The sequence below is a fragment of the Calliphora vicina genome, chromosome 4 (assembly GCF_958450345.1).
Source record: "Calliphora vicina chromosome 4, idCalVici1.1, whole genome shotgun sequence".
Classification (NCBI taxonomy): Eukaryota; Metazoa; Arthropoda; class Insecta; order Diptera; family Calliphoridae; genus Calliphora; species Calliphora vicina.
This window is the reverse complement of record NC_088783.1, coordinates 103,583,733-103,609,428: the sequence shown is the minus strand read 5'-3', so window position 1 is coordinate 103,609,428 and position 25,696 is coordinate 103,583,733. Positions and strand designations below refer to the sequence as shown.

Below are 25,696 nucleotides of genomic sequence, written 5' to 3'. Positions count from 1 at the left end.
AGGTATTGACATACTTTTTTCACATTTTTATTCCCTATTATGTTGTCAATAAATCCCCATGTGATGATCAAAAAATTCTGAAATTTGTTTAACAAAATTTTTAAAAATTTGAAATTGGAGTTTTGAAACTGCCGTTAAAAAAATTTAATTTTTTTGGTCATACCTGCGAATAGGTTAACGGTATCCTACGAGTACAAAAACTCATATACAAGTAAATATGGATATATTTTAAGTAAAAATAAGCTTTTATTTTATTATTTCTCAAAATATGTTAATTTTGTTCATAAATTTCTTGTTCTAGTGGCCTGAGTCACGTTAATGGCCTGGCGATTTTTTAATAACTTTAACATTTTTTCACCAATTTTTGTCTTTTATATCTTATTATAACGACAATAACGTACATATTTCGATTCTTTTAAATTAAATTGTAAAAGTCATTATTTAATGGCAAAATTTTTACAAAAACTGAAAAAACTGCATATTTTCCCCTTGTAAATGCACCTCAAAACTTCAGCGTCGTTGCGCCACCAGTTAACGTTATCCTATCATCCTAATATTTTACACAACGTATTTCTACAATACATAGAACAATTCTAGAGGGGGGGACGGCCTGTACCTAGAAAGTTTTTTTCGTCCATACAATCTTGGAGCACTCTAATATACATACATTTAGGTCTTGTATATATTTAAATAAATATGTTTGTTATAGATTTTATCAAAATTCGAAATGACCAACAATTGCATCATTTCTATATTTAAATTGTTCCTTCAAAACCACATGTTTTCTTTATACATATTTTACATACATATTTTGAAAAATGTATATCAAACGTTAAGAGTCTGGAAGTAAAATCTCAATGAAATGAAATAATTTAATATGAAATGTGGTAAATATCGGTTTCAAAATTTGATACTACTTATTTATATGAACTGAAAGAGAAGAATTTTATAGCTAACATGGAATTTGTGATTATACTGAGAAAATGTACATAATTGCCGATTATTTTAGTTGATTTAAACTGAAGTGTGATTTAATTTGAGAATTTAATTAATAATTGCAATATAAATTTAAAAAATTTAACTTTTCTTTTAACTGAAATTGAAAATTAGGTCATGATATGTGTAATGGGTATTTGAAAAAGCAATTAAAACCATACAAAATTTTAATATATGCATTAAATAAATGCCACTGTATTTAATAAGAATTTTCGAGTTTTAAATAATTTTCATGGGACTAAAGATTATTTGCAAATGGATATAAACAATGTGCTTACGATTGGAAATACCCTAGTGTAAATAAATTCTAAATACTTGTTTAATTACTTTTCAAAGTAACTAATTATTTATGCACTCATCAATAATTTAACGAATTAAATGTTTAACTATCAAATGTTCTCAAAAATATTTATATAAAAAAACAAGTTAATCTTAATTATACTCCAAAGAGGTGCATACTTTAAGGCTCTACTAAAAATAAAATTGTAAATACAGTAACATGAGGTTATCACTAGGGGGCGGATTTTCATGCATTTATTATTGGAAAATATGCGCCTAAAATATGCTTCAAAAAAATCAAAATATGACCTATAAATTTAAAAAATATGCACTTATATTTTTGTGCAGAAACATAAAATAATTAAGTATGGAATTCGAAATGTCCAAAAAAATACACAACACTGTTGCCAGCAGTTAGAACTCTTTAAATTATACCAGGAATTAAACAATTAAAGTTCTAAAACTATTTTTAAAATAATTTTTCTTCTGAAAAAACGATGGACGATATATTAATTGTAATATCTTGGTATGAATACTTGTTTAAAGCCATAATCTTTAGAGCTTCTCTATTTTGATCGTGCTGTAAAGTAGCATCCAACCTTAATTTTTATCTCGTAATAACCAAGCAATTAAGCAATTAGTAAATGTATCCCTTATAGAGGGAAATAATATCTGATCACTTGGCTGACTCCAATTTATATATTTTGGGTCATTTGACGTGCAATTGGTTACTTTATACATCCCATGGAATCTAGCATAAAGACAATTATCACTTAAGTGTCTCTATGTAATCTATAGTGTCTCTAAGTTTTCCAAAATCACTAGTTTACGTCAGTCTCGTAGAAATGACTGTCAGGAGCGGTAACTGTGTATGTGAATCTTTCGATAACGAAATCTCTTATAAATCGAATTTGCAATTAAAACAAATATGAATGTTTTTCGATACATTTAATGAATTTTTGATACTTAAAAAAACTAAACTTTTTTGAAGAAAAATGTTTTGAAATGATAATTTTCAATTACTGTTAAGCAATGAAGAACTTAATGCCAGTTTCTCGATGTCGAAAGAAGTTAGTTAGTAAATGTTATCTACTGCTATTTCTATAATAAATTCGACAAACAAATTGTTGTCGAAACAATGTATTGCCCATTAATGACAAAAAATATATATTTTTATTAAAAATTGGCATAATATGCATATAAATATGCATTTTGAAGTAAAATATAACAAAATATGCATTATCAATAAAATATGCAAAAATATGCACTAACAAATCGATGCCATTTTGCAGCAAAATGTGCGATTCGGATAGATAATTGGTCTACATTGTATTTGGACGTTCGAGAAAAAACATGCATTTGCATATAAATCCGCCCCCTAGTTATCACAAATGAACAATTCAGAGCTGTCGTACATTTTTTAGTACTTTTTGACATATTAAATACCTTTTTCTGAGTTATTTTCTTTAAAAAGTATAGTTGAAATAAATAAATCCAAAAACCAATTAACAACTTTCATTTCTTTAACGATTTTTATTTTAATAATGTTATAATAATATTGTAGTAAAATATGTTATAATAATATTATGTATAATCTTTTGCAAAAGGTTATAAACATTATTTTATCCAGGACTTTTAACGACTTAATTTTTTGGTTGTTAAAGAAGTTGTTTATTCTATTTCTAGGGTTAGATTGAATTCTTTAATTTAAATTGTTTTTTATTATTTTTTTATATTAGAATTATTTGCGAAATCTTTTATAAATGTATAATCTAGGGAACTTTTCTTACAAACACAAAATAGAAAAATGTGATGTTACCTTAAGAATATAAGAAATTTAAACAATTTTTTTCTTTTTACAGCAGGTTTCCAGCCAATTTCCAACACTCGTATTAAAAAAAATAATATGCATGGTACAACGCTTACTGTTCTAATATCGGCTCATTTTAATAACAAAAAACGGAAGCTGGTAGACTTAACTTAAAACCATTTACATAGATAGTTATATAGTTTCCTATATACAGGCTTTCAAGGTCAGTTTACTTTGTTTGGGAATTACCATACCCAATATCAATTTAAAATTTAACTCTGATAACAGAAAATTTCATTGAAAACATTTAGTAAAGTAGTCGTGGACTTACCTGATACAATTAAGGCCTGATTTGGTCCAGTTGTATGTATGTTTCCCATAGTTGATCTGGTTCAATGAATTTGGTAGATAGATAAATAAATCCTTGGATATGGTGGGGTTATTTGAGATTCTTGATATATTATTGAAATTGTTATTTATATACTTCTTAGTATAAATTTTTTAAACACTTAGCACTTTTTACAAACACTTTTCTTTAGACTTTTTGACAAACTGCAAGAAAAAGATTTTTTTTTAAATTTTAACACACTTTAATGATTATAATTATTTAAAAATCTAATAAATATTTTTGTTATAAGATTTATTTATTGCATAATTTGCAACAGTTGTTTGGTTAAACTTTTTTTATATTAATATTATGGGTTTTTCGTATTTTGGTTGTTTTTCTTGATAATTACACAAAATCTCTATTAAAATAAAATCTCTATGCCATTAAACAATATTTAAATCTAACAGAAATAACCTAGAATATTAAGTAAAATACTTATTGTTGGTCCCATGTAGAAAAGTCCTAACTCACATTTCACACAAATACACCTCGTCACAAAAATATAATGCAATAGTATCAGAAATTATGGATTTACATATAATTGTTTAACAAATTTAACATTTTGATAATACAGTTTAGTATCTATTATGTTTTCTCCTACTCCTGTAAATTTCAAATTATTTGAGTTAGGGCCTTTCTACATACGACCAAAGTCTAATTTTATAAAAGGAAAAAAATTAAAGATTAATAAAATTTCCATAAATCGTTTGTATTTTAATGTATAATACACTACAGCACATTTTGTTTGAGACCCACTTCTTAAATTAATTGAAAATATGACTATAAAACGCCTAAATACAATAACAGAATGGCAACACTGTTGCATTTTGCAAACTTTACAGCAATAATTTCAACTCCTTAAAGTATGCTTTAAAATTGTATAATTTCATATGGAGAAAAACGGAGAGCAATAACTTAATTCGCACAAAAAGTAAATAACAACAAATTAACAACAAATATTAAACACATAAGAGAATTATGTATAAGAATAAATAAAAAAAAATATACATATACAAAACAACAAATTCTATGGTATTAATTGTTGTTTTTTTATTAAATAATTTTAATTTAGCAGCGTAAAAAAGCAACCATATATACATTTTGTATAAAAAAAGAACACCCAAAAATTAAGTCATTTTAAATTTGCTTAAAAAATTTATACACATGTCTGTTTCTTTGAAATATTTACTCTGTACGTATAAGTACTTATTGCCATAATTCTATATAATTAAATATTCTTATCAGATTATAATTTTGTTTAGCTTAGGTATCTATGTTTGTGAATTGTTAAATTTTAACACTCATTGGTTTGTTTACAAATAAAATCATTTGTATTTTTTTTTTAATTTTAAATAATTTTTTATTAATTTTTTTCTTCTCTTTTCTTAATTTTATATTTTTTTATATACATATACACACTATTTTGTTTCATACTCATGAACAAAAAAAAAACACTAGCACGCTGACGTTTTCTATACGCGTTTTGTACACTCGCTCACACACTTTTTGTCCATAGACTGAACAACAACCTCACGAGACGAACGCAAAAATCATTCTAACAAAAACATCCACTATACAAAAATAATAAAATGTATTGGAGAAGACGGAATGGAATATCTGTTCTAGCCGGTGGTGGTGGTTCATATTCATTTATGACGTCACCGTTAGTAAAACACTAACGGAGTTTTTAAATTAAAATAAGAGGCTGCTGAGGAGAGGCACAAGAGAGAATTTAATTAAATGTTGTCTGCATCAGTGTTGCCGTAATGGCATTTAAACTGCAATTTTAGCATAAATTTATCGGCTGCACCACTTTTATTCATTTGTTTATATATTTTATAATAGCGGATTTCACTATTAAGTGCGAATGGTCTAGCATCATTGCAAAGGCAAAATTTTACAATAATCCAATAACAAAATACACACAAAATCCTATACAATTTTACATTTGCAATGATGAAAGACGATTCGCACTTAATAAGGAACTCCGCTAATATAATAATTGCCAAAACATTTTCGTATGTTACGTTTTATAGTCAAATTCTTGATAAAAATACCAATAATGTGCAAATACAGTAAGATTTAGCAATTTTACGTCATGTTTATAACTTTGAATTCAATAAAAGTACGTTGGGTGCAGTTGAGTTAATTTTGATACACTCAGGTCTCGTTTTATGCGGATTTTTTTATGCGGTTTTTAAATTCACAATTTTTTTTTGGAATTTTAACAGATTCTAAAATTTTAGATGTTTTTTTTTAAATTCTAGTGATGAAAATTATATTTTACAATATGATAATATCTAGTGATGAAAATGACGTTGAACCAATTCCTAAACTATGCCGACAATTATTCAGTCATTCAGATGGATCATACATATTTACAGAATTTCCTTAAAAAATGTTTTAGCTTATTTTTTTTGATCATTTTCTGTTTTTTCTGTTATTAATGAATTAATATTATATTTTTGTTTAATTTTTTTAAAGGGTTTTTGTTTTTACTGTTTAAGTAAATGAAATAAATATATTTTTGTTGATTTTTTTATGCGATTTTGCTCTGGATTTTTAATTAAAATTTAAATTTATGCGGTTTTTCAGAATTTTGGAACGAATCATTAGTTTTTATATGACGCTAGCTCATTAGTTTTATGCGATTTTTTTTGGAACGCATCTATCGCATAAAACGAGACCTGAGTGTATATTATTATTTTAATATATGTATGTTTAGTTTTTATTAATAGCTCTCCAAACATGATGTAAAAACCATAGGCCAGATTTTAATACTTTTCAATCCAACTTTTTATTTTTATTCTTATCAAAAAACAAACATTAGATTTCGAAAAATATTATTCATCCAAAATGATATTTATTTGAAAAGAAATTAAAAAAATAAAAATAATTCGGTTCTCTGATAAAACCATAAATTGTCTATAACTTTTAAACAATACGCTTTGTTAAATTATTTTTGTTTTATTTGTATAATAAAATCAAATTTTGTAAATAGATTTTAAAAATTAAACTCGTTACTTTTTTTAAAGTAAAGTGTATTATGGCAACTCTGATTGTCTGTCAACATAAGAGAGTTGTTGTTTTTTTAGTAGTGACTCGTTAGCGTTTTATTAGGAGCTATTTATTTATAGCATGTTTATTCAAGTAAAAACGAACTATGTTACGTAATTCGTAAATATTGCAGAATACATGGGAGGCATTTTTTAATTCCGATGAGCACGTGCTCACATAAGTTTTAATAGTAGCATATTTGTTTATGTAAACATTTTGTATCTTAATAATACAAATTTTCAACTTGTCTCGAAATGCGTATTGAGACTAAGGTTTGGGATTTCCCAGAATTTTAAACTTCCTTTGAAAACTATATTCCGTAATTTTAGTTTTCAAAAACATAATCTTTTACCAAATACAGATTCGAGCAAAAATATGCAACGCAGTGTCATATGACCTTTGAACGTGACACGAAACTTATAACGGTATCTAATTTATCTCTTCTTTTGCATTTTTATTCTATGTATTAAATTGCATCGCGATTTCGTCTGAGAAACAACGTGGAAAGAAAGTCTGGAAGTAGTCGATTGAATGTAGCTCATTTATATTTTAATTAGCAACTTTCTCCCGTGATGGTAGTGGTCCTATAACAAAAATGTAAAGAAATATAATGCCATTAAATACTGTGAGGTACTGTAACAACATGTGCTACCCAATCTTTGTGAAAAAATGGACCCAGGTAATGTTTAAACACCAACTATGTGCAAATTTTGGAATGGCCGCCCCTATCCCCCGATTTCAAACCATAGATAATCTATGGGAGCTTTTAGATCGGGAAGTAAAGAAGTAAAACCTCTAAAATATAAAAGATTTAGAAACAATATTAAGAACTGAATTGGAAAAAATATCTGGATACTATTATATCTCTAATTGATGTTAAGCCTTCAAGATTAAATGCGGTAAACCAAATAATGGCTTTGGCACGAAGTTTTAGAATTGTTTGTATATGGCAACACTAAACATTGAAACTGCTAAAAGCTCTAGAATTCGAATATTCTAGTTTTGTCCGTTAAGATCATTGTAGATGCTACTCGAAAGATGGCGCTGTCAATAAATAATGGCAGAGGTTGCAGTCGTTAGTCAGTTTAATATAAACGCTTTGTATACTTGTACATCATAAAGTGTGTTTTTAAAGTGTGTAGTATAAGTGTGTGTATTTAAATAGTGTATATCGTCCCCTTAATAAAACAATAGTATATATATATAAAAGAGTAACGTTACTGACTGACTGATTCATCATCGCACAGCCCAAACGGCTGAAGCTAGAATCACGAAATTTTAACTGTGGGTTCCTCCCTCCCCAAAACGATCCTATAAGAAGGGATTTTTGGAAATTCGAAAAAACTTAAAATTGCATGTTACTCCTTTTAAAAAAATAAGCTGACAGGTGTTTCGCACTTTTTCGAAATTCGAAACTTTTAGGGGGGAAAACGAGAAAAAACTGTATTTTAGTACTTTTTTGGCAAACTATGTATCTTTTAAACCAATAAACATAGAAACAAATTTTAAATCGTATTCTTTAATTATCAAAAAATATAAGTTTGGTACTTTTTGGAAATTCTAACCCTTAAGGGATAATAATTGTGTTTATTTTTGGTACTTTTTCATAAAATATGTTTTTCTATAATTTGACATAGACATACGAATATTTTTATTTGAATAAAATTTTTTTTTTTTTTTATTATTATTTATTTTCAAGTGAGAATTCTAGGGGGAGACTTTTTGGTACTTTTTCTTTATTCGAATGGTACTTTTTGTAATTTCTTCACCAATGAACCTAAAACCATGAAATTAAGCTTATATGGGAGTGAAATTAAGCTTATATGGACCGGAGTGAGTGGGAATCTACAAGTGACTGCTTTTTGGTACTTTTTCTATATTCTAATGGTACTTTTTGAATTTTCTGTAATAATGGACATAGAAATATGAAGTTAAACATATATGGTCCTAAGTGAGTGAGAATTCTAGGCGGGACTTTTTGGTATTTTTTCTATATTCTAATGGTACTTTTTGTAATTTATTCACCAATGAACCTAAAACCATGAAATTAAGCTTATATGGGAGTGAGTGGGAAACCACAAGTGGGGGCTTTTTGGTACTTTTTATATATTCTAATGGTACTTTTTGAATTTTCTGTAATAATGGACATAGAAATGTGAAATTAGGCGTCTATGTTCCCAAGTGAGTGACAATTCAAGGCCGTACTTCTTGGTACTTTTTCTTTGATCTCATATGTACTTTTATGAATTTACTATAATAATGGACCTAGCTTTTCCAAGAACCGAAGAATTTCAAAGCCGCGGTTTCGTTTTTTTGGGTTTTGTGATAATTTTTAAATATTAATTGTTATAGAAACAAAATTAGTTGATAATATAGGAAAGGCTATACAAATTTAAAATTCAAACTTGACGGGTTATGGTTTAGTGAATGCGAATTCAAAAGTGATAATCAGTGGTACTATTTGTTCATTGCAATGGTACTTTTTGAATATTTTATAATAATAAACCTAAAAATTTAAAATTAGGCACACATGTTTCTGAATGAATTTGAATTCACAAATAGTGACTTTAGTGGTAACTTTCTTTTGCATTTTCTATAATAATGGACCCAGAAATATGAAATTAGACATTTACAATTAGATTCACAAATGGAGACTTAATAGTACTATTTCATTCTTCTAATTGGGGTGGCGAAGCGCACCGGGTCAGCTAGTCTCTTAATAAGATTTGAGAGACAATTTCATTGGGACAGCTGTCAGATACTTGGTATGATGAATGATACAGTGGATTATTTGACGATATTCCACTATATCATTCAACTGCTAGCTCTGTTGTGGTTTTATCTTCTTATCCGCCACCAAAGTCTCCGGCAATGCAATGGAATTGTCCCTTTACGCCGCGCTTTATCTCAATAAACTCCCACAGCCCTGCACACTATCAGCTTGTTCACGCTCTATAGTTTTCAATATAAACTCCAGGAACTTGCCATAATCACGAACATCCCGAGCAATAAATGAAAAACGGCATAATTGGTAACACGTTCTTCATAGCGTCTCTCGTCCAGCAAGGGTGGTATATAATTGAAGACAAAGCCTATATTGCGTTTCAAATAAGGCTTAAGAACCATAAATAGATAAGCGAAACACACTAAAAGTCCACTCCAATTGGTTAGCATCATGACTATTGAGCAAACATATTAATCTATTCAGGACACGTTGAAAATAGGGATAAAAGTCTTCTCTCAAATCTCTAGCCAACACATAAAGTAGTTCCAGTAAAGATTGCAGTAACACGTTTGTAGCACAGGCTAGTTTTATAAAAGAAAGTCGACCACAAAAACCTTTTGATGCAACAATTAAGGCAACGTTAGAATTCCTCTGATAAATTTAAAAACATCCATTTTTTTAAAGCATTAAAATTACTCAAAATAATCACACATACGAGTGTTGTTTTTGTTTTCACATAGTTTTTTCTACTAATACATTCTCACCACATATGTAGGTTTCTGACAACTGAGTTAGGTCTTTGATAAAAGAGTTTCCGCTCTATGTCTATCTCTATGGTTCTAAATTTGAGTATGTATGAATTTTCAATACCAAAAATTGTAACTCTGTCCTATAGTTTAAATTCTACAGTAATAAAAAATTACATGTCAGAATTTCCAAATATATTTTTTTCTCGATTTGTGCAAAATAGAAACTTTTTAACAATGAATGTGTGCAAGTGTTTAAAAAAATATTAAATAATATGTGTTAAAGTAATAATGTGGAAAAAACGTTATTTTATCAAAAATTAAAAGTTTAAATTTCAAGACATTCCATTTGTTTACATTTCTCTGAGCTCACACGGTATATGTGAGAGAGTAATTTGAAAAAATTTAGAGTTGGACTACTTGGTATACTTTGGTTCAAGGCGAATTTATACAAGGTGGAGTCAGTCAAACAGCTGATAATTTTTTTTTTTCGCTTTTTGGTTCTAACAACTGTCAAAGCTTGTTTTTATATTTAAATATCTACATATTCTAAGCTTATTAACAAAATATTTATTGTTTACATAAATAAGTAAAGCCCGCACTATTCAATTATCTACACTATATAAAGTTTAAATACTAATTTGTTAAATTTTTCATTTTGATTTTTTGACATTTGTTAAGACCAATCGTTGTTTTTGTAGAACTGACACCACCTTGTATGAATTCGCCTTGCTTTGGTTTTTTAACTTGAAAACCCAAAACAGAACAAAAATAATAATGTTAAAAATATAAATAAAGTAGAAAAAATAAAGAATAAATTCAAATAGTCATAAAAAAATTGCAAAAACAAATTACAAGAATACGTGTTCTCTACCCCTTGAACAAAAACATAAAGTTCCATAATTCTGTTTATATTATTTATATATAATAAAAATTACGCCTGGAGACAATTTTTATTTTAATGTTTTTTATATAGATTCCAGGAACTGTTTCCTCATATTTTGACGGAACAATTTATAAAAAAACTCCTGGGGCTTCTAGTAATTAATTTTGAAAAATTTTAAAAATAGACTCCATTTTTAATTTCAGTTTTTAAACCCAACCCAATAAGCATTTTTACTGGAATTCAAGTTGAAAATAAGTTTAATTCAAGCCTTGAATTATAGTCTAGCAATTGAATTACAGTTGTATTACACTTTATTTCAATAGCATTCTCTAGTAAAAAGAAAACATGAATTCAAACCATGTGTTTTTTGTTTGAAAAATATTTATTTTTTTCAAATATTTTTTAAGTTTAAAGCATAATTACATTTGCAATCAAGTCAAATTCTAACAAAATGTTCAAGTGCTTGAATTATTGGTGCTTATTTCTTTAATTTAAATCATTTTTGATTATTTATTTATATTATACATTTAACTTTTTCAATTCTGATTAGAAAAAGTATAAATAAATTTACATTATTGATTCGCTGTAGAAACATTAAGAAAATAGGGAACTTGTTTGTAAAATCGTAAAAGATATACATATAACCTATATATTTTTTTAAAATTTAAAATTGCTTTAAATTATTTACTGGTGATTGTCTATTCTATCTATGATATATATTATATGTATGTCACGCGACAATTTCTTTTATTATGCCAAATTTTAAGTTAATAAAATTATTCAATACTTTTAAAGTTAACGTTTTTTGGCTAACGAAACATGGCATTGAAATGCAACCATGTGCTTGTTGAACTTAAAAATACAACCCTTCAACTTTGTGCCTATTTAAAACATAACTGTACCTTGCTATAATTCACTAATGCTATAATGCTACACAATTTTGCAACCGTGTAAGCAAGCGTTGAGTGGTCACGATAATTTCTTTTGTTTTTTTCTAATGTTATATTCAGAAAATTTTTGTTAATTTTATCAGAAAACGCGTAAAAAATGCAAAATAATAAACAAACTATTGATAAACAATACAAATAGACAACAATATTAAGTGATAATCAAGCAACAACAAGGAAAACAAAACGGTAAGTTGATTTTCTGCTTAATTTTATTTTGAAGGCAAGCAGCGACGTCGGCTTATGTGTATTGTTGAAATATAAGATGGTTGGAAAATGGCTGGAGTTAGTTGTTAAGAAATAAACTTATGGAAAAGTTTCACCTTAAAAGGCGGTAAATTTTGAGAAGCAATAAAAGTTTTCTAGTTGAAAATTAAATAAAAGGAACGAGTTTATATATGTGTGTGTTTTTAGAAACATTCTTTAAAATATTTAATTAGATTTTAATGTTTTATTTTTTGTTGTTTTTCTTTGACAGTGTCTCACTCTTCCTGCCTGCCAGCCGCCAACGTTTTATACAATTAGTAGTTTTTTTCGTATATTGTATAAAAGAAAAACCTGTCATCGTAGTTATTTGTGTCATCTGTTAACACCTGCTTGGCAAAGCCCCCGTTTAACGTTACGATTCCTCCTTTCCTCCTCTCGTGCGTGTGTTTGTGTGGCAAGCGTGCTAAAACAGAATGACAGACTACAGCGATCTCGATCGACAAATAGAGCAATTGAAACGCTGTGAGATTATAAAAGAAAATGAGGTAAAGGCCCTGTGTGCCAAGGCACGTGAAATATTGGTGGAGGAGGGTAACGTCCAACGTGTAGACTCCCCCGTCACAGTGTGTGGTGATATTCATGGCCAGTTCTATGACCTCAAAGAACTTTTTAAAGTAGGCGGCGATGTGCCGGAAAAAAATTACCTCTTTATGGGAGATTTTGTGGATCGTGGCTACTACAGTGTCGAAACATTCTTACTGCTGCTAGCTCTCAAAGTCCGCTATCCCGATCGCATAACACTGATACGCGGAAATCATGAATCTCGACAAATTACACAAGTCTATGGTTTTTACGATGAATGCCTGCGTAAGTATGGATCCACAGCTGTCTGGCGCTATTGTACAGAAATCTTCGACTATCTCTCGTTGTCGGCCATTATCGATGGGAAGATATTTTGTGTCCACGGTGGTTTGTCGCCCTCTATACAGTATTTAGATCAAATTCGTACTATTGACCGTAAACAGGAAGTGCCACACGATGGTCCCATGTGTGATCTGTTGTGGTCAGATCCAGAAGATCAAACTGGTTGGGGTGTATCACCCCGTGGCGCCGGCTATTTGTTTGGAGCCGATGTGGTCATGCAATTTACCCGAACGAATGATATTGATATGATTTGTCGTGCCCATCAATTGGTCATGGAGGGCTTTAAGTGGCATTTTGGAGAAGCGGTTTTGACGGTGTGGTCAGCACCAAATTATTGTTACAGGTGAGGAGAACTATTGATTTTTTTTTTAACATTCAAAATAATTCTAGTTAAGTTTTCATTTTTGATTTAAATTTAAAATAATAGTTACAAAATATTTTTAATATTTTTTTGCTTCTATATGTAGTTTATTTCTAACGCAAGTGGAAATTGATGAAAACTTATTTCACAATTGTTTGAATATTTGCGTCATTTACTAACAGCAAATACAGTTACCACTAAAATACTTTTATTGAAATAAGACAAATATCGTTACCACTTAAATAGCCTTACCGAAATAATTCGAACCGGTTGCCAACCTTGGCAAAAATATAATTAAATAAAAATCTTAAATATGAGAGAACTCTTGGTTCAATCATGTTCAAGAATATACTATTACTATTAATTTATGAATTAGTATAGAAAAAGAATTTCTAAAACACTGAAATAAGAAATTATTGTTAAAATGCGGGATAAAAACTGCGGTTGGATAATCATAAAAAATCTGTATAATCCCAGCATATTACCGACAATTTGTCATATCCTACATTTAATTCATAAAATTTAAAAAGATATTAGCGAAGTTCACTATTAAGTGTGAATGGTCTTGCATCATTGCAAGTGATTTTAAAAAAAGCAAATCATCAGTTTATTGCAACTTTATTTTCTAAACTAATTTAAGTGCAACTTCAAATTGTGCACTAAATTGTTATGTTAAAAATGGTTTAAATTTATTTTTGTACACTAATTTAAAACTTAAGACTAATCTTATATATAAAAAGAAGTGTACATTTTGATGTGACCACTAACTGCGAAAACGGGTCGACCGAATTCAACCAAAATTTCATTTCAGTGGTTCCGGAGATATGGCTGGACCGATTTTTATAAAATTTTCAGTGAATCTTCAGATTTTTACACTATACCGCTAATGACACTATACCTAATGATTTCAAGGTCAGTAATTGTGGCCAAATTTAGCAAATAAAAAAAAAGTTAAAAAAAATTCAAAAAATTATTTTTATTTTTTCATTCGAGAAATAAATGCTTTTTTTCATTCCCAACGATCAAACAATGCTATTTTTAATTTCGTTGCTTAACATCATTCTAAAAATTTTAATTCACAGTGGTGTACTCTGAAGCGAATGATAAACAACGTCGACAAATCAGATTTTGTTCACGCCGAACTTCTGCCAAATGCAAATGAATATTCAATCCGTTGTCGACAAGGTATTCACAAGTCTTACAACCAACTACAAAAATTCGGATTCGGAAAATTCGGAAACATTGAAGGTTGGATCACAGATAATTTTTCTCCGCAACATTTTTCTATGCAACGGAACACGATTGACCATCAAAAAATGTTCACCAAATTTAATTGTGGCAACAATCATCGGTGGCAGATTAAAATGCGAAGACGTAATGATCACGCATACCAAAGATTTCCAACGACAAAGCATAAGGCCAATCGTTGACTATTGCTGGCTTACATTTGGAAAATTCATGTTTTGTATGTGGTTTGCTCCCGAGTAAATAAAAAAAAAGAAACGTATATCCCGTGTCCTTAAGATAAATTCATAAATATAATATCCGATTTGCCTTAAATACATCCATTTCTTTTTTTTAAGGGCATATCATGCCACTGTACTTATAGATATCTGCTACGACTTTGTCAAATGACCACCTCAGTGTTTCGGGTGCGATATCAGGTCGGGGAAGTCCGTGCTTTTTTTTGTTCGACACTGTATATTCAAATCGAGATGCAATATAAAACAGAATTATTGTAAGGGCCAGCAACGCGGACCGGGTTCAGCTAGTACTTAATTAAAAATAACAAAAAATATTTAAACTTTTTATTTTTCGAATTTGAATTCAACAAATTAAAAATAACAAAAAATATTTAAACTTTTTATTTTTCGAATTTGAATTCAACAATTTCATGATCAACAATTTTTTAAAATTTAGTTATAGTATGTTTAATGCAGCTTTTTGTTAATTGCAAGTTAAAATTTTACACTAATTTATTGTAGCGCTGATACTAAATTTTTTAAAAATTTATTGAGTGATAGTGCAATTCTGATTTCAATCATCATTTAGTACACTACCCCCACTATGGCTTTCGTATAAAAAGATGATTGTATAATTAACAAATAGTATTTATTGCCGAGATGCTATCACCTGATTAATACGCCTTGATTCTGTAGTTTATTGAAATCAAAAATTATTATTTTCATAACTTAAAATTATTTATAAAATAGTATTCAATATCGGTAATTGCAGTTGTTTCGGTAACGATAGCCGAGCTGAAAGGGTAACGGTAGCCAATCTTGATTTAGGGGCAACGGTAGCGTATCTTTGCAAATAAGTGACTAACTTAAAACTTATTAGTGAATTCGTAAATGCAGTAACATTGCATCACTGCAGCATAATAAAGATTTAGAGTTGGAAAAAACATATTTGCCATAATTGCTTTACGTCAAATGTTTTTTAATTTAATTATGCAGCAAATTTATGCAAACTACACTTCATTTAACTTAAGGTAGGGTCACACATGGCAAATATTTGACGAAAAAGACGTAACCGCAAAATAAAATATATTTTAATTCTTTTATTTATTGTCAAAAACTCCTTTTACTTAATACAATTCAAAACAAATATTTAGTTTTATTTTATTTGATGCTGTTTGATCTTACAAAACACTTGTAAGAGTAAACACGTCAAACAAATTTGTGCTATAAAAAGTGGTAACGCTTTTTTGAGTAAATATTTGCCATGTGTGACCGTACCTTTACTGTTGCAAAAGTTTGCAAGCCATTTCATCAGTGATGCAAAATTGTATCTCTTATGATATACAGTACGTAGTTATCGATGAGGTTGTACGACCTTCGATCCTGACTGGTAATACAAAAATTTGGTTTCGTTTCTTAAGCTTTTGGGTCGTAAAGCATTTGTTACAATAAATCACTAGATACTACATACAAAGGTTGAGAAACTTTAATTTTCAAAAATATGTTAAGATTTTCGTACCTTACTACACCATTTCCAATAGTATTTCAGAAATTTCAAATTGTATTTCAGAAATTTCTAATTATATTTCAGAAAATTCCAATTGAATTTCCCATTTATATTTCAGAAATTTAAATTATATTTCAGAAATTTCCAATTATATTTCAGAATTTTCCATTTATATTTCAGAATTTTCTAATTGTATTTCAGAATTTTCCAATTGTATTTCAGAAATTTCTATTTTTATTTCAGAAATTTCCTTTGGTATTGCTATTAGAATTTTCTGAAATACAAATGGAAATTTCTGAAATACAATTAGAAACTTTTTAAGTATAAATTAAAAATTCTGAAATACAAATGGATATTTCCGAAATACAATTGGAAATTTCTGAAATATAAATGGAAAATTCTGAAATATAATTGGAATATTCTGAAATTCAATTAGAAAATTCTAAAAAAATTGGAAATTTCTGAAATATAATTGAATTTTCCAATGAAATATAATTAGACATTTCTGAAATACAATTAGTAATTTCTGAAATACAATTGGAAATGGTGTAGAGAACTGAAATATCTCTATAAGAAATATATAAAGTGTTTTCCAATAGGGACTTACGAACCATATTGTTGAAGCTACATATGTCGAATTGCCTATAATTTATTCAGTTTGTTTTGCCATGGACGCATTCAACAACACGTGCAAATTATGAAATTGTTTTATCAAAATGCGTTTTGCCCATTTTACGGTTGTGGAAATTTTTACGATACCAATCCACATGAAATTCAAGAGCATACAATGCATCCCGAAAATGTCACTGTTTGGTGTGGATTTTGGGCTGGCGGCGTTAATGCAGAGCGCTATAGTTCGAAGATTACAAAATTCTTTTGGCCTGAATTGGATGATATGGACACCAACGACATTTGGTTTCAACAGTACGGCGCTACGTGCAACACAGCTCATGCTACATTGAACATTTTGCACGAGCGATTTGGGGGTATGGTCATCATCTCACTTGGTGTTGATATGAACTGGCCATCGAGATCGAACGATTTTACACCGCTAGACTTTTTCATGTGGGGTTTTCTTAAGTCGCAGGTCTATGCAAATAATCCTCATAACCCACATCATCGGTCAAATTTAGCGAAATTTATGTGTCAGAGTCACGGACGGGCAATTGCACGGTGTTAAATTACATACATAATGACATCGATAGGTCTTTCAAACGAATAAATAATTTCGATATCTCACTCAGACTTTGTTTTATTTGAATTTAATCGAGACTAGTCGCAATGTACCAAATTGATATCAATAAAAAAACGCTTCACTTTTTATTCAAAAACATAAAAACCATAGAATAAACACATAGAACGGAAGGAGAGAGTAATATATATTGAAAAATGACTCTCTTTTCACACATACAGGTGATACAATAACAAAATACATGCAATACATTCTCATGAATTAGGTTTTTGACAACAGACTTAGGTTTTTGGCTCTCAGTTACCTATCTAGTTATTGTCTATGATAAAAACAATATTAAATTCAAAGTATTTCAAAGAGTAATACAAATAAAATTGCAGTAAAAATATATTTTTATCAAAAATTTAGGGTGTTTAAAAAAATTTACAATAAAAAAATGTTTGCCTGTATCAACCAGATCAGTTGCGACTAACGGAGGATTAAAGATAAACGGTCTTATTCATAAAAAAACTTTTTAGCGGTATTCACAATGTAGAGTACTTGGCCTAGTTGTTTTAGTTTTTTGATATTATGCACTTTTACTACATTACCAGGCCAAGTACTCTACATTGTGAATACCGCTATTGTAGATTTAAAGAACAAATTTGTTAACAAAAACTTTGGCTTTAAAAACCATTAATAAAAGTATTGTATTTATAAACGTTTGTTAAAAACACAATAAGTAATGTAAAAGCTTGTCTAAGCTGGCAATGCTTCTCAGTTTAATATCTATTCAACACATCTTTATTTTGGTTTTATTCCAAAAATTTTCGTTTTACTCATTGTGTAAAAGCACTTCCACTTTCGATCGGAATAGAATTCTGTGACAACAATGAACATTCACATGTTTTTGGAATAATTTGAATAATGAACCTGTTATTGGTCTATTTGGGTTAAATTTGTTGTTGTTGTATGAATCTTCTGCATTTGTTTTGGAGCTTTAAGATTCTTTTATAACAAATTAAGTTCAAAAAACATCACATAAAACTAAGAAAATTTCGGGATTGAAAATTTTCAAACTACAGGTCGCAATTATGCCACATCCTATTGAATTTGGTTAGAATCATTCGATTATTTCTCCTAGCCCTCATACAAATGCCCTATCTCATGAAACAATAATTGTAGAAGGTAGAATCACTAGGAAGAGTTTTCAATATTTAGCCTTATAATTTCAAAAATTGATTTTGATTTTTTTCATATTTTCTTTTGTTTTACGTTACAAGAATTGTATAATTGAGAATTTATTTTCTATCTGAAAATAGTTAAGATCTCATAAATATCTATTTATAAACATATCCAAACCAAATTCAGCACTAATAAGTTGTATATACACATCTGCTCAAAATAATAGATACACCTAATTGGAAAAAATTTAAATGGCGGTAACATTGAAAATTTCCTCGCATGCGTTAAGAATACATCATATTATTAAAATTTCTATCTGGCAATGTCATGTCAGTCAAAAATCTGGCAGCTATTTGCTTTCATGTTGATTTTTAAAAACGAATTTATTTGAATTACAAAAAATTATTTGCTCATAAAAATAGATACACATCAGTAATTTGTAATTTGTTTATATACAATTTTTTTTTTGTGCAATTTTTTGTTCCTATTTACGTGAAACAGTAAGTATAATTTAAATTTTAGCAACAATTTTATAAAAAATAGGACTCTTTTGAAGAAAATGGGACGAAATCATCATTGTACCGAAATTGTTCAAACGATGAGAAATCAAGGAAAATCATTACGGGAAATAGCAAAGAGCATAGGAAGATCTTTACATTTTGTCCAAAATGCTTTATCTAAAAAACAAAAAAGAGAAACTCGCGGTAGACCAAAGAAAACCAGTCCAGAAACAGATAGGCGGATCGTCCTTATGGTTAAAAAAGACCCTTTCATATCATCGAAAGCTATTTCTGCGGAGCTATGTAACGAAATCAGTCCACAAACAGTTCGTCGTCGTCTTTTACAAGCTAAATTGCCGGGAAGAATTGCCAGAAAAGTGCCACTAATACGCCAAAAAAATATCAAGACAAGATTAGAATTTGCTAAAGAGCACTTACAATGGTCCGGGTGTGAAGGCGAAAAAAAATGGAGAAATATTTTATGGAGCGACGAAACAAAAATAAATTTGTTTGGAAACGACTGCCAAAGAAATGTACGCCGACCAAAAGGAAAAGAATTCCACGTTAAATTTACAAAAAAGACGGTAAAACATGGCGGGGGAAACATAATGGTTTGGGGTTGCTTTTCATGGAATGGTGTTGGTCCGATATTCCGAATAGAAGATACCATGAATGCTAGTGGGTATAGAGACATATTGGAAAACGTAATGCTTCCATATGCATCGGAAAATATGCCATTAATATGGACATTCCAGCAGGACAACGACCCAAAACATAGTTCAAGATTAGTTAAAAACTGGTTCTTGGAGAATAACGTACCTGTTTTAAGCTGGCCCAGCCAATCCCCTGATTTAAACCCAATAGAAAACATGTGGAGTGAATTAAAGATAAGGCTTTCGAAGGAAGTTTTCAAAAATAAAGACGATTTATGGGAGAAAACGCAAAAAATATGGTACGAGATTCCATTGGAGAAGTGTCAGAACTTGATATCTAGTATGCCCAGAAGAGTGGAGAAAGTTTTACAAAACAAAGGTGGATATACTGGATACTAGCTTTACTTTAATAATAAACTAATTTTTTTAAGATAAAATTTATTAGCTTTTGTTTAATAAGAATTTTTAAAAATGTATCTATTATTATGAGCACCAAATTTTTCGAAATTTAAGAAATTTAATTTACTTTATAATATTTATTATTAATTATGAAATATTTTGTTTTTGTTTTTTACTCTCCTTTTAACTATAAATAAAAATCGACTGAATTTTTTTTATAATTTTACAATATACCATTATTTTTTTTCGTTTTTAAAAAATAAATTTTGGTGTATCTATTATTTTGAGCAGATGTGTAAGCTGAACTTGTACTACAAAATTTAGTTCCAATCGGTCAAGAATGTTCCCTAGCTCCCATATAAGCACGATTCTCAAAAATTTCATTAATGTGCATAAATCTATGACATATGTACTATGTTAGTATTCAAATAAAATTCAGCACAAATATGTTTCATTTATACACAAATCACCCACCAAATTTTGTAACGATCGGTCAATAACACTATGCAACAAATGGAGACTTTTGGAAAAACACAAGATCATGACAGTATAGGTTCGACTCTACTACCAAAGGGTAGTACAACCCTATACTCAGTTTGCCCATTTTGGTGACCGATTTTTTTTTATGGGCCCCCAAAGTTTCTGAAAATCAGTGGGGCCTCTAAAAAAGGTGTCATCAGGTTTTGGTTAACAGCTAATTCAGACTTTGTGCTACGGCTTAACTTTATATGGCAATAATATAGCTAAGAGTCCGCCAAATAAATTTTGTTAAAATTTGTTTCCAAAAAATAGCTTTTTCGTGCACTTTTGTTGAAAAAATATAGGAAGAAAATTTTTTTTTTTTACTTTTTTTAGAATAACTTCCAGGGACTCCTAATTTTTCAATAACAATATCTCGCAAAGTTGTAGCTACGGTAAATTTGAATAACTCTTGTGAACATATCAATGCATTCTGAATGTGTCTAGTCACTCTACATAGCACATAAAGATCACTTTGTACCTTAACAATTTTCGTTTTTCCTATTTTTTGACGCTAAAACAAAGATTTTTTTGTAAAAATAGTATTATCAAGTCCACACTTCTATGTTGTGCTGTATTATTTACTCGGCTGAGGTGTTCGGAATGGGGATCAGTGGGTGGACCTTCAATGTCACACATTTATAAAAAAATTACCAAAAAGTCATTTATGATCCGAATGAGCTGCAATTTCAAATATAGATAGACCTTGAGAAGGTCTACAAAAAATATGATTTTATCTGTAGTTATCTCTTTTAGTTCAAGAGATATTTGGGTTTAATATTTTTTTAAATTTTGCCCGATCTTTTTTTCGTATTTTAAATTTGATGGGCCTACGAAAGGTCGAAATTTGTTTTTTTATATATGACGTATATTTGCGATAAAATTCTAAAGAAAATAAAACAAATCTGATAACAATTATTTCGTCCCTATAAAAAGTTACACGCATCCAAAGTTGAAGCATCTTTTTATATATTTCAACTTTGTATGCGTGTGTTTTTTAAGTTTTTTCCCAAAAAAGTCCCCATATTTTTTCTTTTATAAAAAACTAATTTTCTTCGGGACTATATAAATTTTTTTATGATCTGGAAAGAGAACTTAATGCAAAATATATAAGGTAAAATTTGACTAACTTAAGCGGACATTGTACCCCCCAGCCCTATCCAAACTTGGGCAATTTTGAAAAAAAAAAATTATGTTTGAGTAAAAAATTCTAAAAACGCAAAACACCGACCCTCAAAAGCTCATCACATTTGTATAGCCCCATATGTTGTTTATATACATACAGAACGTTTTTACTATCATGCTGTAAATAACGTCAAAGTGGGCTATTTTCTAAAAAAAACTTAGTTTTTGGAACAAATTTTCGCCGTTTCAGGAATTTCGGTGTTTAAAAACAAAGAATGGCAACATTAGTGATGCCATTGACTTACGAATATTTAGGTCTATATTACTTCCAAATTTTATTGTGATGTCTGTAACTGTTCAAATTTTACGTTAATTCAAAGTTTTTATTTTTCTTGATGGAAAATCACCATTTTAAAATATTATTAGTTTTTAAGGTAAATGACGTCACAAAATTATTCATTTCACTAAAATGTCAATCTTTAAGTCATAAGGTTTCCACCGATATCAAAAACTTATATAAAAAGCTTATATTTACACTTCAGAAGTTCCACAAACCTTGCCCACTTTCAAAAATTTTAAAGTTTTTTCATATCTTGCATCAAGCCGGTCTTGCATGATCAAGATTGGATAAAGTTATGCGCCCGGATCATACCGATAATGATTTGCCCATTCTTCGTTATTCCAGCACAATAGAGAAGTATACACTCGAACATACATTTTTAACAAAAAATTATTGTTTTAGAGTCAAAAATTAGTAAAAAACTACAAATTTTAAGCTACAAAGTGATTTTTGACAGCTATTTAGAATACCTAGGTATGTTCGGATTGCATTGATATGTTCACGAGAGTTATTCAAATTTACCGTAGCTACAACTTTGCGGGATATTGTTATTGAAAAATTAGGAGTCCCAGGAAGTTATTCTAAAAAAAGTAAAAAAAAAAATTTTCTTCCTATATTTTTTCAACAAAAGTGCACGAAAAAGCTATTTTTTGGAAACAAATTTTAACAAAATTTATTTGGCGGACTCTTAGCTATATTATTGCCATATAAAGTTAAGCCGTAGCACAAAGTCTGAATTAGCTGTTAACCAAAACCTGATGACACCTTTTTTAGAGGCCCCACTGATTTTCAGAAACTTTGGGGGCCCATAAAAAAAAATCGGTCACCAAAATGGGCAAACTGAGTATAGGGTTTTACTACCCTTTGGTAGTAGAGTCGAATCTATACTGTCATGATCGTGTGTTTTTTTCACTGTTGCACTGTGTAATTAGTCATAGCTTCCATATAAGGCACACTTCCGAAAATCATTTCATCGTGCATAAATATTTTAAAAATTTTGGTATCAATTTTTTAAATTTTTGAGTTTGAAACTGGAAAATTTAAGAAATTGGCCTCAAATATATAACAACTTCTTTTTTAAGTATCCTCAGGATTTTTAGTTAATTTTAAACTGCTTTCGAACATAAGTTTGATGTTTTTTTTTTTTGCATTGCCATCAGGTTTATGTATGATCTAAATATTATTTTAACAGTTTTAAACATTTTTGCGCACATAACTTCGAATTTCCGAATTTGATTTCGAACATACGAGAACTGGTTTGAAATTTAGTTACAAATTTTGATCTTAGCTAACATACAAACAACCAAACTAACATAGCATTAAAGCTTTTAAAAATTACATTTTATCAATAATTTGTATGTTTTTTATTTATAGATGTGGAAATGTGGCAGCTATTTTAGAATTAAATGAGTACCTGCATCGTGATTTTGTCATTTTCGAAGCAGCACCTCAAGAAAGTCGAGGTATACCATCTAAAAAGCCTCAAGCGGATTATTTTCTTTAAGCAACCTGCACGGTACACAGTAAAACATCATCGATAACAAAACTTAATTCACAATGTCGACAACTACAAAACAAACAAAATTAAAACAACAAAATATCTAGAAATCTTAATAATTTATCATTAAGACATCAAATATTTTTGTGGAACTGTAAAAATTTTTACGAAAAACAAAACTTCAATTATTAAATAAATAAAAAAATATTCCACTAAAATAAACAAAAATGACTTGGATATAAAAATAAAACAAACAAAAAAATTTAACAAAAAAAACAAAAATTTAACAAAAAATAATATAAAAAACTAAAAACAGATTCTTTTAATAAATGTTAGTTATAGTTACCTAAGTATTAAGTTAGAACAACCACAACAACAACATAAAACAAACAAATGAAAGCAACAACATTAAAAATACCATATAATTTAAAAAAACAAACAAAGAAATACACAAAAAAGAATTTAATTTTAAAAACAGAGATGTTTTTCCAGCTTTTTAAAGAGAAGAAAAATAAACAAAATTTTAAAAATACCATTTTTTTGCTTTAAATATGATTTTGTATAATAAAACGAAATAAATATAAATTTAAAAAAAAGAAAATACAAAATATAAAAACTAAAAAAAAATACATTTTATTTGATTTTGTGAATTTATAGGGAAAGTTTTAAAATGTCTGTTTATTTGAAAACTATTATCGTTACACAGAGAAGATATTAAAAAACTGCCGCATCCTTTTAAACAAATTGGGATGTTTTTTCTAAAACAAAAACACAACAAATATTGAAGATAGAATCAAGTCACTAAAATTAGGTCTGATTAACACACACCTCAAGTTTACTTTGACATGTCTAGAGTAGAGGAGATTGGAAATATTTTCTCCTGTTTTTCTTGTTATCTCTTCTATAAACTCAATACTTGCGCAAGTAAACTTGATGTGTGTGAAGCAGCACTTAGATCCCCAAAAATTCAGAGCAAGTCGTTAAACACTTAATTTATTAGATCTTAAATACAATGCTGAATATGATTTTGAATAAACATTTTTATTTACCACAACCTAAATAAATAAACTTTATATGAATACAAAAAAATATCAAACAAAAGTTATTCTGTTACTTTCTTTGAATGTATTACTTATTTATTTAGTTTAGCCTGCTTATAAATCATTGTTTCTTTTTTTACTTTTATAATTTCTTTTTATTTTTTCCACCTTTCCATACAATTAATTAGTTTTCTTGTTTAGTTTAGTGTATAATAAATATTGAAAATTATAAAAAAAAATAAAACTTTTTAATTAAAACCATCAACCAATCTACCATTTTATAAATGCTTTACACTCATAATGAACATAAATAATATTAATAATCTACTACTCTATATAACATTTTTTAGTTGTTTATTCTGTTTAAATGTACAATTTCTTTAATTTATAAAGTTTTTTTTTTTTTTTTGTAAAAAAGAAATAAACTACATATAGAAAGAAAAACAATAAGAAAAAAACTGAGAAAATAAAATAAAGAATATTAATATTCAACAACAAAAATGTCTTGCATTTTCTATTTAACTACTCTTGATTGGATCGAAGGCATAGTTTGTAACAGACGGGGCTGTGTTTAATTTTTCGTCAATTCCTGATACAAATATTCACCCTTACCGTGTTTGGCAATTGTGTGGCGAAAGTCAGGCGTTTTTAAAAGTTAAAATGCTTGTGTTCGATTTGTGAATTTGTGAGAAGCGGTTTGAAAAAGGTAACAATAGTTAAAAAGAAAAAAAAAACGTATTTTTGAATGACATAGAACATGGAATAAAATATACAAAGAAGTGCTACTGAGAGACAAAGAACCTAAGTTTGTTGTCAAAAACCGAATTTAGATATTTTGAGTTTTTATACAAAAAATCGATTTTTGTTCTAAGGTTAACAAAAAGAAATATGTTTTCCAAAAAAAGTCGCAACGCGTTACGGACTCTTATGTTGACGTGAACGGGACTTACACCTCTGGGGCAAAAACCAA

At 28.8% G+C, this 25,696-nt stretch overlaps 2 protein-coding genes across 3 annotated transcripts in view; one reads left to right on the top strand and one right to left on the bottom strand.

The window, feature by feature from the left end:
* The window catches only part of Flo2 (flotillin-2), a 503,689-nt gene extending 500,078 nt beyond the window's left edge, over nucleotides 1-3,611 (bottom strand). The window contains exon 1 of one of the 2 annotated variants that reach the window (XM_065508402.1): nucleotides 3,417-3,611. In XM_065508402.1, coding sequence (XP_065364474.1) covers nucleotides 3,417-3,465 — 49 coding nt within the window. In that variant the 5' untranslated portion in view covers nucleotides 3,466-3,611. The remainder of the gene's footprint in view (nucleotides 1-3,416) is intronic. The other variant, XM_065508403.1, reaches the window with a different exon arrangement.
* An 8,208-nt stretch (nucleotides 3,612-11,819) lies between these two features.
* Nucleotides 11,820-25,227, top strand: Pp4-19C (protein phosphatase 19C). Its single transcript, XM_065507684.1, has 3 exons — nucleotides 11,820-12,023; nucleotides 12,313-13,308; nucleotides 23,563-25,227. The coding sequence occupies exons 2-3, from the start codon at nucleotides 12,515-12,517 to the stop codon at nucleotides 23,690-23,692; spliced, it is 924 nt and encodes a 307-aa protein (XP_065363756.1). The 5' UTR covers nucleotides 11,820-12,023; nucleotides 12,313-12,514; the 3' UTR covers nucleotides 23,693-25,227.
* The last annotated feature ends 469 nt before the right edge of the window (nucleotides 25,228-25,696 follow it).

Excerpts from the sequence above, each read along its gene's own strand:
- Pp4-19C (XM_065507684.1), top strand. The coding sequence starts at position 12,515 with ATGACAGACTACAGCGATCTCGATCGACAAATAGAGCAATTGAAACGC. Across the intron at positions 13,309-23,562 it reads GCACCAAATTATTGTTACAG|ATGTGGAAATGTGGCAGCTA; the intron begins GTGAGGAGAACT and ends TTTTATTTATAG.